Genomic DNA, 20,994 nt, shown 5'->3' with positions numbered 1-20,994 from the left:
AGTACAGGTTGTAGGCTTTTCTTATCATGGTAGTCATGTTTTGCCTTTGTGATGCAAAAGTGACTTTTCTGCATATGTAGCAAAAACTATCCTTTAACCTCATAACGACGGCCGTATGACTTAAAGGGACTGTATCGCGTTTTTTTAATTTTTTTATTAAAATAAGTGATTCTGAAATGAAGTATTTCTAATTCAAAATGAAATTCGTAGCTTATTTAGTTTTTATGTAATTCTAATTTTACTTTATGCACTGGGGGCCGTGTTGGATTTGCTGTGTGAGTAACGACAGTTACACACTCCTTTACGGCAGCCCCTGTGCATAGAGAATAGTGGTCGCCATCCGACCCTATGTTTAACGTTACAGTGGGTGTGTGCTGTGATCTGTACACGCCCCCTGGGCTGTCCATATCACAGCAAAGGGCAGATTTCAGCGCCATTTTTGTGGAGATTCAATCCACGCTCTTTGCGCCACTTTACACCTGTCAACCGCCGGGATGTAAGTCCGGCACACCTCCACTCCCCCCGTTACCGATCACACAACCCTCCCTCCCTCTGTTCTCACCAGCCCCCGCCCCCTGCCGTTACCGTCTGTTATTAAATCACGTCCCTCTGCTGTCCCCAGCCCCGTTCTGGCGGCCGCCGGTGTGTGTGTCCTCCCTCTGCTCTCACCAGCCCCCTGCCGTTACCGTGTTATTAAATCACGTCCCTCCGCTGTCCCCAGCCCTGTTCTGGCGGCCGCCGGTGTGTTTGTCCTCCCTGTGCTCTCACCAGCCCCCTGCCGTTACCGTGTTATTAAATCACGTCCCTCCGCTGTCCCCAGCCCTGTTCTGGCGGCCGCCGGTGTGTTTGTCCTCCCTGTGCTCTCACCAGCCCCCTGCCGTTACCGTCTGTAATGAAACCCCCTCCCTCCCCCAGCTGTCCTCAGCCCCGTCCACGTTCGTGTGTGTGTCTGTGTGTGTCAACTCCTTCTGCTTGCTACCCTGTGTGTACTGGTGATACTGTCTGCTGAGCTGTGTATCTAATCCTCCCCTGTGTGATACTGTGTGCTGAGCTGTGTATCTAATCCTCCCCTGTGTGATACTGTGTGCTGAGCCGTGTATGTAATCCTATCCTGTGTGATACTGTGCTGAGCTGTGTATCTAATCCTATCCTGTGTGATACTGTCTGCTGAGCTGTGTATCTAATCATCTCCTGTGTGATACTGTCTGCTGAGCTGTGTATCTAATCCTCTCCTGTGTGATACTGTCTGCTGAGCTGTGTATCTAATCCTCTCCTGTGAGACAACTACTGAGCCACCGTACAGTGCCAACTACTGAGCCACCGTACAGTGCCAACTACTGAGCCACCGTACAGTGCCAACTACTGAGCCACCGTACAGTGCCAACTACTGAGCCACCGTACAGTGCCAACTACTGAGCCACCGTACTGTGCCAACTACTGAGCCACCATACTGTGCCAACTACTGAGCCACCGTACAGTGCCAACTACTGAGCCACCATAAAGTGCCAACTACTGAGGCACGGTACAGTGCCAACTACTGAGCCACGGTACAGTGCCAAGTACTGAGCCACCATACAGTGCCAACTACTGAGCCACCGTACAGTGCCATCTACAGAGCCACAGTACAGTGCCAACTACTGAGCCATCGTACTGTGCCAACTACTGAGCCACCGTATAGTGCCATCTACAGAGCCACAGTACAGTGCCAACTACTGAGCTACCGTATTGTGCCAACTCGAGAGACAACTACTGAGCCACCATAAAGTGCCAACTACTGAGGCACGGTACAGTGCCAACTACTGAGGCACGGTACAGTGCCAACTACTGAGGCACGGTACAGTGCCAACTACTGAGGCACGGTACAGTGCCAACTACTGAGGCACGGTACAGTGCCAACTACTGAGGCACGGTACAGTGCCAACTACTGAGGCACGGTACAGTGCCAACTACTGAGGCACGGTACAGTGCCAACTACTGAGGCACGGTACAGTGCCAACTACTGAGGCACGGTACAGTGCCAACTACTGAGGCACGGTACAGTGCCAACTACTGAGGCACGGTACAGTGCCAACTACTGAGGCACGGTACTGTGCCAACTACTGAGGCACCGTACAGTGCCAACTACTGAGCCACCATACAAACGTACAAAAAAGCACCTGTTGCAAAAAACGCGGCAACAACGCATGATTTTTACGGCTTTTTTTTTTTTGCTGCGTTTTTATCATTGAACAATGCCATTAAAGATTGTTTAAAAAATAAAAAAAGATAAAAGGTCTAACCTTTCCTTCTTCAATATGTTCTTCATTCTCCACTAGTGTATGCAGGAGAGCAGACAGCTGCAGAACTACAAGGCTCAGCATACTCCTTCCAATAGTGTATGCAGGAGAACAGACAGCAGCTGTAGAACTACAAGGCTCAGCATCCTCCATCCAGGACTGTATGCAGTAGTTTTTTGCCCCCCCCAAAAAAATGACGTGGGCTTCGCCATATTTTTGTATGCTAGCAAGGTACAGCAGGCAGGTACGGGCTGCCACCAACCCCCAGCTGCCTATTTGTACCCGGTTGTGAACCAAAAATATAGCGAAGCCCCTTTTTTTTAAATAATTTCATGACGTTCATGAAATAATTAAAATAAAAAAATGACGTGGGCTTCGCCCAATTTTTGAGTCCAGCCAGGTACAACTATGCAGCTGGGGATTGGAATATGCAGTGCAGAGTACCCAAGCTTTCTGGGCACCCACGCTGCGTATTGCAGTCCGCAGCCACCCCAGAAAATGGCGCTTTCATAGAAGCGCCATCTTCTGGCGCTGTATCCAACTCTTCCAGCTGCCCTGATGCCGGGTAGCTCGCTGGGTAATAATGGGGTAAGGGCTAGCTGTGTATTATCAACTGGCCCTAAGCCCAAAATTCATGGTGTCACGCCAATATTAGACATGGCCACCATGAATTTGTAGTAAAGATAAAATAAAACACAACACACAGAAAAATATTTTTATTAGAAATAAAACACAACACAATTAGTGACTCCATCTTTATTGAAATAAAGAACCCCCCTCCGCAGTAATCCTGGGTCAAGGGTCCCGCGCCGTCCAATATCATCTGATCGGTTTGCTGGAAGGCATACCGATCAGATGATGTCTCAGGATCAAGGATGTGAATCACATCACACATCAGCTGATTGTATAAAAGCTGTTTATAAATCAGCTGATGCATCAGTGGAGAAAAAAAAACCAAAAACCCCTACACACTTACATGCTGGCTCCTGTCCGATCGCTGCAGGAGCTGCCGGTGATCAGCTGATAGTCTCCTGACGGCATCAGCTGATTGCCGGGCGGTAAAAAGCCGGCGTCACCGCGCGACTTGCGATCAGCTGATGCGTCAGGTGATCCTCCGCCAGGTCCTGCATCCATCGGACGAGCCTTGGAGCTGGCACACAGCCACAGTGGCGGTACCGTAAGAGGAGCTGGGAGCGGGCATGGCACCGGGAGTCTGCAGACAGGTGAGTATGTCTTTTTTATTTTTTTCTACAGTTCACTTGATTTCCAGCTGCTTCATCTCCCGCACGGGAGCGGGCCTGCCGCCCGCACGGGAGCGGGCCTGCCGCCCGCACGGGAGCGGGCCTGCCGCCCGCACGGGAGCGGGCCTGCCGCCCGCACGGGAGACTGATGACCGCACGGGAGCGGGCCTGCGGCGCACGGGAGACTGATGGCCGCAGTCTGTATATATGTATAAATGTGTTTCCTCTTTACTTCCGGGTGGAGCTGTATAATTCATATACAGTCACCCAGAAAATGGCGACACATTACTATGAAATACACCTCCTCCCCTTTTGGGTGCAGTGTAACACCCAAAAGGGGAGGAGAATAGGCATGTCATCTAGTGACTGCCGAAATTTGCAGCTATCGTAATTCTACTAAGGATTACTATAGCTTTTTGATGTGTACACAGGAAGATGCTCCCCCTACTGGCAATTATAAGTATTTTTAATTTAAAAGTTTTATTTTACATATTTAAAAGTTGAAATACATTAAGAAAATAGTTGTTACACAATTATAATAATATTGGTAGCTGATTTGGCCTACAAAAAAAAATAAAAAAAAAATTAGACGATACAGTCCCTTTTAAAGCGGCGGCAAAACAGGGTACTTATTCTGTTCCGCCGCTTTAAAGCATCGGTCCGAAAAAACCCTGTAGCGCCCCTCAGCGACCGAAAATCTCGGGGGTTTCAGCTACCGGGGGTAGCTGAGACCCCCCAGATTATGAATCGGGGTGTTTTTTTTAGGACCCCGATAATGTGATCGCCGGTATACACCGTATACTGACGATCACATAAAAAAAAAAAAGAAATGGCCGGTAAAACGGATTTCTTTTTCATCTGACGTGATCAAACATGTCAGATGAGAAAGAAATATAAACCCCTAGTGCCCCCAAGGCCCCCGGTACCGGAGAGTCCCCCCACCCCTACCCCCCTCCGGTACAGTCAAAATGGCGCTGAAGCGCACCGAAAACTACCGCCACCTAGATAAAAGCCTTGAGGTGTCTTGTTTCCAGAATGGGGTCACTTGTGGAGGACCTCCACTGTTTAGGCACCTTAGGGGCTTTCCAAATGCAACATAGCGTCCGCTAATGATTCCAGCCAATTGTGCAGTCAAATGGCGCTCCTTCCCTTCCGAGCCCTGCCATGTGCCCAAACAGTTGATTTCTACCACATATAAGGTATCGCCAAACTCAGGAGAAATTGCACAATAAATTTCATGGTGATTTTTTTCCTGTTACCCTTGTGAAAAAAAAGCTACCTGGTTGAAATAACAATTTTGTGGTAAAATTTTATTTTTTTATTTTCATGGCTCAACGTTATAAAATTCTGTGAAGCACCTGGGGGTTCAGGGTACTCACCAAACATCTAGATAAATTCCTTGAGGGGTCTAGTTTCCAAAATGGGGTCACTTGTGTGGGGTTTCTGCTGTTTAGGTACCTTAGGGGACCTCCAAATGCGACATGGTGCCCGCAATCTTTCAGCCAAATTTCCTTTCCAAAATTCAAATATTGCTCTTTCCGTTCCAAGCCCTCCCATTTCTCGAAACAAAGGTTTCAGACCACATGTGAGGTATCACCGCGCTCATAAAAAGTGGGTAACAAACCTTGAGGTCAAATTTTTGGAATTACCTCTTGAAAAAGTGAGAAAATTGATGCTAAAGCAACATTTTTGTGAAAATTATTAAAATTTTCAATATGACAACGTAACGTTAACAAAATCTGTGAAGTACCCGTGGATCCAAAATGCTCACTATACCCCTAGATAGAAGCCTTGAGGGGGCTAGTTTGCAAAATGGTGTCACTTGTGAGGGGTTTCTTCTGTTTAGGTACCTTTAAGGGATCTGTAAATGCAACATGGTGCCCGCAATCTATTTCAGCCAAATTTGCTTTCCATAATTCAAATATTGCTCCTTCTGTTCCGAGCCCTCCCATTTGTCCAAACAGAGGTTTCTGACCACATGTGGGGTATCGGTGCGTTCATAAGAAAGTGGGGAACAAGTTTTGGGGTCCATTTTGTTGTGTTATTGCTTCTAAGGCTGAACTCACACGAACTTATTAAAAAACGGTCCCATTCTCGTTTGCGAGAGTCGGACGAATTTTTCTCACTTGTCATCAGTGTGCACTCAGTGTGCTGTCAGTATGCTGTCAGTATGCAATCCGTTTTTTTGCACAGCAGCTGTTACTCATTTACAGTCATGTACAGGAGAATTTACAGTGTTCTGTGCTACATGATAGGATTGTATTTAGAAAAACGGATGTCACTAGGATGGTCCGTGTGCCGTCCGTGTGACATCTGTTTTTTCCTCGCACCCATTGACTTGTATTGGCGAGTCTCGGACGTATTCTGGATCAAATCGCAGCATGCTGCCGCTTTTCTCGTATCCAGAATCTGGATGCAAGAAAAGCTGACCAACTGCTCTCCCTCATTGACTAGTATTGGTCAGAGTGCAATGCGAGAATTTCTCGCATTGCTCTTGTCCGTATTTGTCGCTCGTGTGAGCGTACCCTTAAAGTGAATAAATTTGGGTTAGAGCAACATTTTTAGGTAAAATTTAATTTTTGCTTTTTTTCATTCCACATTGCTTTTGTTCATGTGAAGCACCTGATGGGTTAATAAACTTCTTGAATGTGGTTTTGAGTATTTGGGGGGGGGGGGGTGCAGTTTTTATAATGGTGTCACTTTTGGGTATTTTCTGTCATCTAGGCCTGTCGAAGTCACTTCAAATATGATGTGGTCCCTAAAAAAATGGTTTTGTAAATTTTGATGTAAAAATGAGAAATCGCTGATAAGCTTTGAACTCTTCTAACTTCCTAAAAAAAAAATTGTTTCCAAAATTGTGCTGATGTAAAGTAGACATGTGGGAAATGTTATTTATTAACTATTTTGTGTCACAGAAATCTCTGGTTTAAGGCTATGTCCGCACGTTGCTTTTTACCTGCTTTTTTGCTGCTTTTTCAACTGCAGCGTAAAATGCCAAAATGGTTGTGTTCTGCTTTTCAAGCAAAGTCTATGGGAATTTGGGTTTCTTGTCCGCACTATGCAGTTCAAACTGCAGCCTTTTTGTTGCAGAACTTTGGTCAAAAACTCAGCTTTGCAGGGCAAAACCCAAATGGCAAAAACAATTGACCAAAGTTCTGCCACAAAAAGGCTGCAGTTTGAACAGCATAGTGCGGACAAGAAACCCAAATTCCCATAGACTTTGCTTGAAAAGCAGAGCACATCCATTTTGGCATTAAACGCTGCAGTTAAAAAAGCAGGTAAAAAGCAAAGTGCGCACATAGCCTAACGGTATAAAAATTCAAAAGTTGAAAATTGCTACATTTTAAAAAGTTTTGCCAAAAAAATTGCTTCCAAAATTGTGCTGATGTAAAGTAGACATGTGGGAAATGTTATTTATTAACTATTTTGTGTCACAGAAATCTCTGGTTTAACGGTATAAAAATTCAAAAGTTGAAAATTGCTACATTTTCACAATTTTTGCCAAAATTCAATTTTTTTCATAAACGCAAAAAATATTGTCCTAAATTTGGTACTAACATGAAGTCCAATATGTAACGAAAAAACAGTCTCAGAATTACCGGGATCCGTTGAAGCGTTCCAGAGTTATAACCTCATGAAGTGACAATGGTCAGAATTGCAAAATTTGGTCTGGTCATTAAGTTGAAAATTAGCTCCGTCACTAAGGGGTTAAAGCACCACTCCAGCAGTGCAATAAAAAACAAACGCTGGAGTGGTACTTTATTCAGGTTTCATGCTTCTCTTGCTATCATATAAACGGCAAAATTTGCTTTACAAGAATGTTCAAATTGCATTATGATGTAATTGAAGTGTGTCAGTTATTTTTAGTCGTCATCCAATTTTAGTTTTCATTGAAGGATTTTCCATTTGTAGCCGATATGTGTTTTGGTGGCAAGTTAATGTGCAAACTCATGTTTGTCATTTTTAGCTATTTGTTTCCAAAGAGACACTGCTGATTAAAGAAATAATTTGCAATTGGGTTAATTTTGGAGTAATTGGTTATCTATAGAATGCAAGCTTAACAACCTGTCCTTCTTCTTCTTCTTTTTTTTTTTTTTTTTCTTTTCCCTACAGGTATCTGCAAAAACAATGGCAAGCAACAGTCAGTTATGCATTCGACGCTGGACTACGAAACATGTAGCCAAATGGCTGAGAGAAGAGGGATTTTGTGACTATGTGGATATTTTGTGCAACAAACATCGTCTAGATGGCACAGCACTTTTAGCATTAACAGAATATGACTTGCGTTCTCCACCGTTGGAAATAAGAGTGTTAGGGGATATCAAACGCCTTATGCTTTCTATTCGCAAACTCCAAAAACAGCATGCCAGTGTCCTAGAAGAATTGGGGTTGGGTAATGAGCCAGTCTCTGGAACGCTCAGCGTTAGTTCACAAAGTCCTGACTGGTTATGTAATGGAGATCTTACAAGAGACTTTGTGATGGAGCATGGAACAGATTCTAGTGTGGAACCACAGCAATACTCCAATGGAAAACACAAACATCCGCCAAAGAGACTGGACCCCGAATACTGGAAGACAGCCATTAGCTGTATTTATGTTTTTATAGTTTTTGGCTTTACCTCCTTTGTTATGGTTATTGTACATGAACGAGTTCCTGACATGCAAACATACCCACCTCTGCCAGACATATTCCTAGACAGGTGAGTAAACCTTTTAAGGCATATGACATGAAATGTGTTGCTGTTGTTGACTAATCTCCCTCTTCGCTTCTCTGGTATTGCTGCCCATGTGCCCTTGCAATTGACTTCTGTTATGACACGTTGATAAAAACAGATGAGGATCTGCCGCAACTAATCGTCATTTGCAGCAGTCTCATGCTGGAAGTGGACACAAAGCCAATGGGGACCCGGGCTGCCCTACCAGAGTAGCGTCTGGGCGATCAGTAGGTGAGCACATTCTATCTGACGATTTTTATACAGTGCTGAACAATAAAATATATAATATAATATATGTTACCCAGACAATTTTGTCTTTTCCATGAAAAATCATACTTTTTTTTTTTTAAATAAGGTTGTAGAAAATCATGCTTAACTGCTTTAAAGCTCTCAATTGCCTCTAACATCTCATTTCTGCCATCAAAGAAGTTGTCCCTTTTTCAGAAAATATTTACCTGTAGGCTCAGTTAACTTTAAAAAAAACTAATTGTGCAGTGTCTCTGCGGCTGCCCCGGTTTCTTTAAATTAACTGTACAGGGTGGCCATTTATATGGATACAACTAAATAAAATGGGAATGGTTGGTTATATCAACTTCCTGTTTGTAGCACATTAGTATTTGGGAAGGGGGTAACTTTTCAAGATGGGTGGTGACCATGCCGGCCATTTTAAAGTTGTCCATTTTAGATCCAACTTTATTTTTTCCAATGGGAAGAGGGTCATGTAACACATCAACCTTATTGAGAATCTCACAAGAAAAACAATGGTGTGCTTCGTTTTAACATAACTTTATTCATTCATTAGTTGTTTATAATTTTATGACCACTTATAAAATGTGTTCACCGTGCTGCCCATTATGTTGGATTGTCAATGCAACCCTCTTCTTTTACTCGTGACACACTGATAGCAACACCGCAGAAGAAATGCTAGCACAGGCTTCCAGTATCCGTTGTTTCAGATCCTGCACATCTTGTATCTTCACAGCATAGACAATTGCCTTCAGATGACCCCATGATCACATTATGGGTGTCAGGTCCGAGCATTCCTACATGAACAGTGTCCTGGAAAGTAGATTGTCATCGTGGGCCAGTTGAATGGCCACCAAGGTCTCCTGATCTGACCCCCTTAGACTTTTATCTTTGGGGTCATTTGAAGGGAGCCTCCTGACAGCGATAGATGCTGCAGCGAAGAGGTTGCAACCCCAGACTCCTGATGATGCCTCGTTTTTTGACTCCCCTTAAACAAAACGTCACAGGAAGTGAGGTGATAAAAAAAAAAAGAAATTTAGGGAGTAGTATACAGTATTTTATAATAAAATAAATAACAGGGCTTAGGATGTTAAGATAGATATTTATAAAAAAAACAAAAAACATTTTAGGTATCGGACCACCCCTTAAATGGGTTAATACATATTGAAAGAAATGGTACTTCAGGTATTTGTCATTTTGACAAAATGTTAGGGGGCACTAAGTACAATGTATTTCTCTCACATATACAAGATTTAAGGCACCGTTACACGCAACAACATATCTAAGGATATGCCACTGGGGTCACGGATACCGTGACGCACATCCGGCATAGTTAGCAACGTCGTTGCGTGTGGCACCAACGAGCGGCTTTAACCATGGAAAATACTCACCAAATCGTCCATCATTGACACGTCGTTCATTTTCAAAAAAATCGTTGATTGTTGTGGATACAGGTTGTTCGTCGTTCCCCAGGCAGCACACATCGCTATGTGTGACACCTCGGGAATGACGAACTACAGCTCACCTGGGGCCACCGACAATGAGGAAGGAGGGAAGTGGGATGTTCGTCCCGTTCATCTCCGCCCTTCCGCTTCTATTGGGCAGACGCTTAGTGACCCCGCTGTGAATAGAATGGAGGTGGTTCGCCGGCCACAGCGACATCGCTAGTCAGGTAAGTCCGTGTGACTGCTCCTAACGATATTGTACACCACGGGCAGCAATTTTCTCGTGACGCACAAATGACGGGGGCGGGTACGCTCGCTAGCGATATCTCTGCATGTAAAGCCCCCTTTAGTCTCTGCCCATTAGAAGGGTAACCCCTTATCTGTTTGTGATGCAATTATGCAACTTGCGCTGGGTTTGAATATACGTAGCGGGCTGAGCAGAGGCGTTGCCGGTATACACGATAAATGCCAGCTGTGTAATACAGCAAGCATTTGCTTGTACCTGCAGTGACCAGAGCTCAGGTCCAATCGCTGCTTTTTAACCATTTTTAAATTTTGCTATCATTAAATCACAGCAGCATTTAAATAGCTAGGTTGCACTGCAACATCTGATTTCTTAGCAGAGCTGTGTGTGCCTAGTGTAGAGAAGGCATGAGTGTGATTATATACAACTTTTTCAATTGCAAGGCAAAAATGTAAGAAATAATCTTTGTGGTGGCACAACGTTGTTTTTCTGCACCTTTGCATCCTCGTCTTCATCGTAACACTGCCCACCACAACGTTTTTTTTCTTTATATTTTTGCCTCAATTATTTTAACCCCTTCAGCCCCAGGGCACTTTCCATTTTTGCGTTTTTGTTTTTTGCTCCCCTTCTTCCGAGAGCCGTAACTTTTTTATTTTTCCTTCAATTTTGCCATAAGAGGGCTTGTTTTTTTGCGGGACAAGTTGTACTTTTAAATGAAACCATAAGTTTTACCATATGGTGTACTGGAAAACAGCAAAAAAATTCCAAGTGTGGAAAAGTGTGATGGCACAATAGTTTTTGGGATATTTTATTCACAGTGTTCACTATATGGTAAAACTGATGTGTCATTGTGATGCCTGAGGTCAGTGCGAGTTTGTAGACACCAAACATGTATAGGTTTAGTTGTATCTAAGGGGTTTAAAGAAAATTCACAAGCTTGTCCAATAAAAGTGGCGTACGTTTTGCGCCATTTTTTGAAACCCGTAGTGTTCTCATTTTTTGGATCTATGGCTCAGTGACGGCTTATTTTTTGCGTCTCGAGCTGTCGTTTCTAATGGTACCATTTTTGCCAGATGCTACGTTTTGATCGCCTGTTATTGCATTTTGCGTAAAACTTGCGGCGACCAAAAAACGTAATTTTGGCGTTTGGAATTTTTTTGCCGCTACGCCGTTTACTGATCAGATTAATTGATTTTATATTTTGATCGGGCATTTCTGAACGCGGCGATAGCAAATATGTGTATATTTTTATTTTATTTTTTTTAACCCTTTAATTTTCAATATAGGAAAGAAGTCCAGCGCAGTCCTCAGGATGTAGACTTTAAAATCATCAATATTTATTTGTGAAATCCAATAAAATCCATAGAGTGTAAAGCGGTCAGCAAAAAATACAGGGGATACAGATATGGAAACCCCACAGAACTACGCGTTTCGACACATAGTCTTACTCATGAGTAAGACTATGTGTCGAAACGCGTAGTTCTGTGGGGTCTCCATATCCCCTGTATTTTTTGCTGACCGCTTTACACTCTATGGATTTTATTGGATTTCACAAATAAATATTGATGATTTTAAAATCTACATCCTGAGGACTGCGCTGGACTTCTTTCCTATATCGTATAATTGGCTGCCAAGCTTTCCCTGCGCTAGGTCCACAAAGACAGCGGTGAAACAGCAACTCGGTGAGCTGAACTTTTTTCTTTAATTTTCAATGGGGTGAAAGGGGGGCGATTTGAACTTTTTTAGGTTTTATTTTTTTTTTTTTTAATCTTTTAAAACTTTTTTTTTAATTTTTTTATTTCATTTTACTAGTCCCCCTAGGGGGCTATAGCGATCAGCAATCCGATCGCTCTGATCTATCTGCTAATCACAGCTATACAGCTGTAAACAGCAGATACAGTCACTTCCTGCTTCACTGGCTTCCAGGCCGAGTGAAATCGAAAGTGAAACGTCATAGCTGCAGGCGTCATCACATGACCCTGTGCTACCATGGCAACCACCGAAAGTCACGTGATCACTCGCGTGACTTCCGGTGGGGGCAGCGGTAAGTGAAAATCTTCACCACGCGTATATACATCTCGCTGCCAGACTTTGGCAGCGAGATGTAAGGGGTTAATGTTACGGGTGGAATGCGATTCCACTCGTAACATGCAGGCACACATGTCAGCTGTTGAAAACAGCTGATATGTGCGCCGATCGCCGCACCCTGCCCTCAGCAGGGGGTGGGGCTTAGCGGCACACACTCCATGACGGATAGATCCGTCCATGGTCGTGAAGGGGTTAATGAGCTGTTCTGTTGGCTTCAAGGGGTGGAGCAGCAGTGTATATAAGGAATAACACTTCACTAATACTCTAATCAGAATTGTGCCTGATCTGCACAACTTCATAAATTCCATCTAATCTTCCCTGTTTCATCAGGACTTCTTCATGGAGCCTCCTGTTTTGTCTTTTAGTACAGGGTTCTCTAACTCTAGTCCTCAAGGCCCACCAATAGGGCATGTTTTCAGGATTTCCTTAGCAGTGAACAGATGGTAATTACCTGCATAGGTGATGATTCCAGCACCTTACAATGCTAAGGAAATCCTGAAAACATGCGCTGTTGGTGGGCCTTGAGGACTGGAGTTAGGGGTGCTTCACACACAGCGAGCTCGCTGCCGAGATCGCTGCTGAGTCACGCTTTTTGTGACGCAGCAGTGACCTCATTAGCGATCTCGCTGTGTGTGACACTGAGCAGCGATCTGGCCCCTGCTGCGAGATCGCTGCTCGTTACACACAGTCCTGGTTCGTTTTCTTCAAAGCCGCTCTCCCGCTGTGACACACAGATCGCTGTGTGTGACAGCGAGAGAGCGACAAATGAAGCGAGCAGGGAGCAGAAGCCGGCGTCTGACAGCTGAGGTAAGCTTGTAACCAAGATAAACATCGGGTAACCAAGGTGGTTACCCGATATTTACCTTAGTTACCAGCCTCTGCAGCTCTCACGCTGCCTGTGCTGCCGGCTCCGGCTCTCTGCACATGTAGCTGCTGTACACATCGGGTTAATTAACCCGATGTGTACAGCAGCTAGGAGAGCAAGGAGCCAGCGCTAAGCAGTGTGCGCGGCTCCCTGCTCTCTGCACATGTAGCTGCATTACACATCGGGTTAATGAACCCGATGTGTACTGTAGCTAGGAGAGCAAGGAGCCAGCGCTCAGTGTGCGCGGCTCCCTGCTCCCTGCACACACAGCTAAGCGGTGTGCGCTGGTAACTAATGTAAACATCGGGTAACCATACCCGATGTTTACCTTAGTTACCAGTATCCGCAGCTTCCAGACGGCGGCTCCGTGCAAGCGCAGCGTCGCTTGCACGTCGCTGCTGGCTGGGGGCTGTTCACTGGTCGCTGGTGAGATCTGCCTGTTTGACAGCTCACCAGCGACCATGTAGCGATGCAGCAGCGATCCTGACCAGGTCAGATCGCTGGTCGGATCGCTGCTGCATCGCTAAGTGTGAAGGTACCCTAAGGGAACACTGTATCTAGTACATAAACCTTTCAGCTTTCATCTCATGGCAGTCAGTGTGGGGGAGGGGGAAATGGAGCTTACAGCAGTGTGGAAGAAAGCTACAGCTGCAGACCTGTGTGAGACAAAGGTCAGCTCTGCTGTATCCAAACAGCCCCACACTGACTGCCCAGAGATGTCAGGTATTAGTAATCTCTGCTCCCAGCACTTTGTAATAAAATATAGCTCTGCAGTCAGATCAGTGAGGAGAGCTGACTCTGTCATTACATGTTTCACGCTGGGGAACCTACTGTTGGGGGGGGGGGGGGGGGGTGAGGGGAAAGGGGATGTGTTATGATTGATCAACCTCATGCCGGAGAAGAAATAAATACACCTGGAAAAGAATCTCTGCTTAGCCCCCTGGATTGGCTAGTAACGTTTAGGTTAGAAAGTTATATCTCTGCAACAGAGAGCAGACAATTGAAATAAACAGACATTTTACTCAGCTCTTCAGCTACTATTCCATGATGTGGCCACTTCAACATCTTCCAACTGGTTAAAGATCCTCATTAAGTCCTTTTTAAACTATGAGGCTAATAAAAGAAAAAAACAAATTTGCATTGGCGCTAAAAAAAAATAAAGGCACCACAATAATCATGTTGATGGCAAAACAAGTTATAGCTGTAAAGTCAATGCAAAAACTATCTTGTTCTGAAGCACTAGAAGTACCTTGTCTGAACCAGTGAAATGCGTATTTCCAAGGGTTAAAATTTTTAGCTATCCACAGGATAGGTGATAAGTGACTTATCAGCTCAGACCCTCACAGATAAGAACAAGAGTCCTGTTGCTCCTAGGCCCCATTCACACGTCTGACGTACGTACGTACGTATGTATGACGTCCGTTTTCATACCAGAGACATGACAATACATACGCAGAGCCATTAAAATCAATGGTTCTGCACACACATCCCTTTTCTCTGATAGGCATGTGTCCGTGTGGAGCACATGTGTCCTTGTGCTCCACACGTCGACATGTCTGCTTTTCTCCAGTAGCAAGGGTGTCACAGGGACCACACACTGATGTGATCCGTGTGACTGGAAAAAACATGCATCTTTGAAATAAAATGATTTTCTATACTCGTCTGTCTTCAGCCCTGCTGTCTTAGGCGGTGCTGTCACTTGCTTCCTGGTCTGCTCATTAAGCTCATGAATATTCACTGCACCGCAGACACGGAAGCAGCAGCGTTGGGGCAGATGAGTATAGAAGTGTGAAGAGACAGCCCTGTAAAATGTCTGTCAGGGGTTAATGTTCTTAATTGGCCAGACATGAATCCCTGTGGTGTGTTAACTAGTGTTTGTTGAGTCATTGTTTTCCCCAGGACTATCGGAGCCAGCTGGGGCCACACGGGGATTACTGCGATTCCCTTACATGACACACTCTGCTCATGCTGGTAGTACAGCAGAGCCGAGTGTCATGCGAGTTTCCATGCAACTGAGGTCCGATCGTGCGAGCGGATCTCAGCTGCGGGGGGCGTGCCGGCACACAGGAGGGGAGGGAATTATCTCCCTCGCTCCTCCGTAGCCGGCTATTGCCATTCTCGCACTGCATTCGTGGTACACCGGTGTTCTGCGATTGTTTTCTCGGTCCGTTTAGGGCTAAGAAAATAATCGCTTATGTGCGCTGACACACAGGCTAATATTGGTCCGAGTGGATGTAATTTTTTTATCGCACTCCACTTGCACCGTTTTTCTTGCCGTGTGTCTTAGGCCTTAGTATGTGGATTGCTAAGTTAATGTAACCTTCCCCAGCCTCTCTGTCTACCGAACTCAGATGAGAATTAACCATACGGATTGAAATGCCACCCAATCAGAGCACAGCCTTATTCCACCAATCCGGTGAGACCACATTCCCTGGAATGCGTTCCCGAGAGATATAAAAAGGGACTGTTGGAGTCACCAGGTTGTTCTTTTGCTACATGGCTGCAATCTAGGGGGTTTCGATCATGGTTGGAAGTCCATTACCCAGCCTAGGCACTTTGGTGCCGGCTAGGGAATATGAAACTGGATTACATGGTGCAGGACCAACGCCAGGGATTCTAGGATTTAGCTGGAATAAACCAAGGTTGGGGACGATTTGGTCACCTGCCTACGGACTTTGCTATGCTCGTGAAGCTTCCTACGCTTTCCACTATCCTATTCTTAGTGGATGCCTGCCACTGTAAGCTCAGTGGCCCTGTAAGCTCCTTAGGCACGAATAGTCTACCCCCTGGTGAGCCAGCGGAAGGGTGAGACCAGGCCCGGACTGACCATAGGGCAATTCTGGCAAATGCCAGATGGGCCGGTCCCTGTAGTTGACCGGTCCCTGTAGTTGACCGGTCCCTGTAGTGGGCCGCTCTATCTGCAGTCATCGGTGCTCTGCTCAGCAGTGTGCAAGCCAGGCAGTATTATCTACCGTGTGCACACTAGCTGCAGCAGGACCAGGAGGCAGTGCGCTGTGCTGTGCCGACCCTGCTGTGTGATAGTGTGCCCAGCATGCACACACTGCTAAGGAGCGCGGCGGTGGCGGTACCGGTGACCGCAGCCTCCTCCTTCCTATTTAAATGTATTTGCGTCTTTCAGACATAAATACATTTGAACAGCGTGCCGGGACTGGGCCCCGCCCCCGACGTGCAGCAATATGATCAGATCAGCACCTTGCTGACGTCATCACAGTGCTGCGAGGGCCACACTGGATACATCAGGCAGCAGTAAGTGCTCCATGGAGGAGCCGAAGAGTCAGATTTAATTAATGGGGATGAGTGGGGAGGGGCTGAGGACACATAACGGGGAACATTTGTGAAGGAACACAGCTTTGTGACAGGCAGAGGGGGAGTACTGTATTCCGACACAGGGGGGCAGGCAGGAGTGTGTAGTGATGGTAGTGTAATTTGTGTGTGTGTGTAGGGGGTGATGGGGGGGTGCATTGTATTGTGTGTGGGGGGAGGGGTAATGGGGGTTGCATTGTAATGTGTGTGTGTGTGTGGGGGCTGATGGGGGGTGCATTGTATTTGTGTGTGTGTGTGTGTGTATAGGGGGTGATGGGGGGTGCTTTGTCTGGGTGTGGGGAGAGGTAATGGAGGGTGCATTGTATTTTGTCTGGGGGAAGGGGTAATGGGGGGTGCATTGTATTGTACTGGGTGTGTGTGTGTGTGTGTGTGTGTGTGTGTGTGTGTGGTGATGGGATTCATTGTATTGTATTTATGTGTGTGTGTGTGGAGGGGTAATGGAAGGTGCATTTGTATTGTGTGTGTGTGTGTGTGCGCGCGCGCTTTTGGGGGGGAGGGGTAATGGAGGGTGCATTCTATTGTGTGTGTGTGTGTGTGTTTGGGGGTAATGGGGGTGTATTGTATCGTGTGTGTGTGTGTGTGTGTGTGTGTGGGGTGGGGGTGGGGAGGGGTAATGGAGGGTGAATTGTATTGTGTGTGGGGGGGATTACAAAAGAGCAGTTTGGGGAATATATAAATATTATTATTTATTATTATTATTATTATTATTATTATTATTAATAATAAAAAAGGGGCAATATGGGGATATTATGGAGAGAGGCAGTGTGGGGGTATATTATAAAGAGAGCAGTGTGGAGGGGACATTATGAAGAGAAGCTGTATGGGGACATTTATGAAAAGAGGCAGCGTGGGTGTATATTAAGGAGAGAGGCAGTGTGGGAGGTATTTTGGATAAGGGCAGTGTTGGGGTGTTATTTTGTGAAGGAAGCACAGCAATTATTTATTCAGGGGCACAGCATGGGAGATATTTATATTTGTGGGGCAGTATAGATGCTTTTATCTATACTGCCCCATCTATACTTTTTTTTTTAAAAGGTGCTGTGTGGGGATGTGTTGCTGAAGAATAAAGAGAGAGGGCTTCAGAGACGAGCAGTGGGCACAAAACCTCATCATGGCATCTGTACTGCGTGGAGACTAAAGGATGGGAACGACTCAGAAGATGTCACCTATAAAGGTACCTGGATGTAAATTTGTGATATTGCCTGCGTCTTATCAGTATTGTGGTTCCTGTATGGTCCGGAGTCTGATAACTCCCAGCATCTCCTCACCATTGTTAAGGACAAGCTGGAGTTGTAGATTCCGGCATCTTCCGAGCCTTCCCATTGAATTGCAGTGTAAAATACAGAGCGTTTTCCGAGTGGAGAACACCAAAAGAATGGAGCGGTCACTTCTTTTAATCACTTGGTGGTTTTAGAAACCTGAAGTGGGTAAAAGATGCTCAAAATCCTGAACCTGTGCACAGCGAGGAGATGCAGATGGTCATTCCAGTATTTTTCATAGTAGTTACCATGGTGGGATCTGCCCCCAAAATATGTAATTGCTCCTTCCCTAAGTGGTATGTGTCCAAAATTATCACCAGTGACAACCACAGCTTCCCTGATCACCTATCTGTAGAATAGATCATCAATATTAGTTCAGATCATCTGATTTTGTATCCCTGCCCATCCGCAGCATTATATGGAGAGCAGCATCCTCTTCATTATCTGCGAGACCCAGCTCTGTAGGGAAAATAGCAGCTTCACCAGGTCCTGCTGCTAAGAGCAATAAATAGGCCTGAGCTGTAATACTGGATGGAGCCGTGACTGCATGTTATATGGTCGTGTTACACAACCTACAAATGCACAAAGATATTACCAATTCACCACGCGAAAACTGAGACTGTGTACCCCCAAAAACCAGGGCTGAATGCGAGTCCCAGTCCGGCCCTGGTGGAGACTCTGTTGCCTGTTACATAGTGTGATTTTCATGGTTTTGTGTTTATATGCCTTTGACTTTTGGGAATTCAATAAAGTGTAATTATTGTGGTTCCCACATCCTGTGTTATCTGAGTAGTATTCTGCCCACTGGTACAGAGTTCGGCCATTCAGTTGGGATGAGCCCTGATCCATGCGGTCTTTCTAATGGAGGCCGGGCCAGCGGACAAGAGCACCCACTGACCCCTGTGTCTGCACAAGAAGTTCCTGCTATCACAGATATCACACTGAACTTGCGCACAGACATATGCACCCACATCATGGACTGAAACACGTGCGTTTTTATCACGGAAGTGTGAAGGGAGCCTTCGAAATAGACCAGCAGCTAATCATGGTCACAGCTGTCAAAATAAAAGTTTGCAGACTGATAGGTGGTTGAGGAGCCCAAATTGTCTTCTGTGATTACTTTTCTGACTCCCTATTATGAGGCCCAGTGTGTTTGCGTCTGTCAGCAGCCTAATTGCAGAAGGTGTAATTATGTAACACATTGCAACATTCTTCCCAGAGCTGCTATGCCTGTAGTAGAGCGGAGGGAAATAGTGACTTCTCGCTCAGACTCCTATCACATGGCTCATGTAACAGCAGAATATATATGTCAATATAATACTGCTGTGGGGAATCGGCGGCTCAGTCTGGTTACAATTGTATTCACTGTGCAGCGGGAGAAAGATGCCAATTGGGGGCAAGCCTTTAACTTGTGTTTGTGTAGTGTGTCTATTCCTCTGTCTCAAGAGGTTCAGTGTTTTGGAGAATTGGGTTTCCTTGTGTAAAGGAGGCTAATTGCAAATCAACTCTTCTGTGCATATCAAATGTCACATTTTACTTTATCCATAGGAATAAATTAGGTTGCTTTGCAATTTTGCTAAATTTGCGATTGCGAAGGTTTCTAGGTCACTCCAGACAAATGTTAGTTTGTCTAGAAGAATGAGTTCACATACTGCGTAAAAATTGCATGCAGCGTTATATGACAATATTACTGCACGTTTGTTGAGAATTTCACCTTCAGCCGCATGAACTTGTAGTGACAATCCTGGAGTGCGTTTCATTTGTATTTTTTCTTTGTGTAGGATATGAAAGCTACAATTATACAGCTTAAGGTCCTCTTCATATGATCAAGACATGCCCATTTTTTTTCCAGCAGAATGGATGACAAGGGCCCATACAAGTCTATGGGTTTGTGGAAAAATATGTACAGTACACAGATGGCCTCCATGCGCTGTGTGTTTTAAAGGAACCTGTCACCAGATTTGGTGATGATAAGCTGCGGCCACACCAGTGGGCTCTTTTGTACACAGCATTCTAATATGCCGTATATGAGAGCCCAGGCCACTTTATAATACTCACCTAAACGGTCGCTGCGGTGCAGACTGGTTGAATGGGTGTCTCTGGGTCCGGCGCCTCCTCTTTCGTCCATCTTTGTTCTCCTTCTGAAGCCTGGGTTCATGATGCATACTACGTCATGCACACAAGCCGGCATTGCACAGAATCCAGGAAATGCTCACCATGTAAGTAAAGATTATTACAAGTGCTGCTGGTAGGAGGCAGCACAGCACGGGCCTGGGGGGTGCTCACACTGGGAATTTAGTGCGGGCAGCATACAGCAAGAGCTCACACCGGTAACTAGGAGCCCCAGCCTGTGGCTTCCATAGTTACCTGACATCGTGTGTAGCAAGAGCATGTGACGTCACTGGCTCAGAACAGGCTACGGAGGCCTGTAAGGGCAAAAAACTTCCAATGCGTTCCGAAGGCTAAATGTGCCTTCTTCATCAGGGAGGGCCCTGCTGGGATTATGCTGAGTTTTTATGCTGCTTGCCGCACCTGCTAATAGGAGATCAAATAACAGTGATTATACAAAGGGAGCAAAGGGATCAGTCATAGTGCACATCAATAGTATGTCTATCTTAAATGTATGTGACTGACATGCTAACGGAGATATACAATTAACTAATAAATGGGCTCATGTATAGACGTGCTTACAGATGTACATAAGTGTGCACATTTATATTAGTAAATGCTGGTAAATGCAGACACAGAAAAGAGGTTAATACTGTAGAGTACAAAATAAACCTAAAAATATGATTTTTATTAAAAACAAATGAGATATAAAAAATAAAAAAAAAAAATATATATATTTATATATACAGTATATTTATACATACAGTGTGTATATATATTATATAATATATATATGTGAGAAAAAATTCCAGCCGCACACTGTGAAAAACCAAAATAAATTCTACCTTATAACATAAATGGAGGTATTTAGAATATTATAATGGCCATTGCAATACCAGCCCAGCGCCCCTTCACGGCAACCTCCTTTGCTGGGTCCTACACTACACTGCATCATCAAAATATATAAATATATACATATATACAGTGGAACCTTGGTTTACGAGAACCATCCATTCTGGGAGTGTGCTTGTAAATAAAGTTACTCGTCTAGCAAAGCAAGATATCCCAATGGAAATAATGCAAGCTCAGACAATTCGTACCATAACTTGTTCAATTTCCCATTCTGGTCCTCTATTGTGCCATTCCACACATGCACAAATA

The 20,994-nt window shown here is 45.0% G+C and overlaps 1 protein-coding gene across 2 annotated transcripts in view; it reads left to right on the top strand.

The window, feature by feature from the left end:
* The window catches only part of SAMD8 (sterile alpha motif domain containing 8), a 231,887-nt gene that overhangs the window by 93,933 nt on the left and 116,960 nt on the right, over positions 1-20,994 (top strand). For both annotated transcript variants that reach the window (XM_075349095.1, XM_075349094.1), the window contains one exon: positions 7,631-8,217. In XM_075349095.1, coding sequence (XP_075205210.1) covers positions 7,646-8,217 — 572 coding nt within the window. In that variant the 5' untranslated portion in view covers positions 7,631-7,645. The remainder of the gene's footprint in view (positions 1-7,630; positions 8,218-20,994) is intronic.

This window comes from Anomaloglossus baeobatrachus, chromosome 5 (assembly GCF_048569485.1).
Source record: "Anomaloglossus baeobatrachus isolate aAnoBae1 chromosome 5, aAnoBae1.hap1, whole genome shotgun sequence".
Classification (NCBI taxonomy): Eukaryota; Metazoa; Chordata; class Amphibia; order Anura; family Aromobatidae; genus Anomaloglossus; species Anomaloglossus baeobatrachus.
Note: the sequence above shows the minus strand (reverse complement) of the source record. Positions and strands in the feature narration are given on the sequence as shown.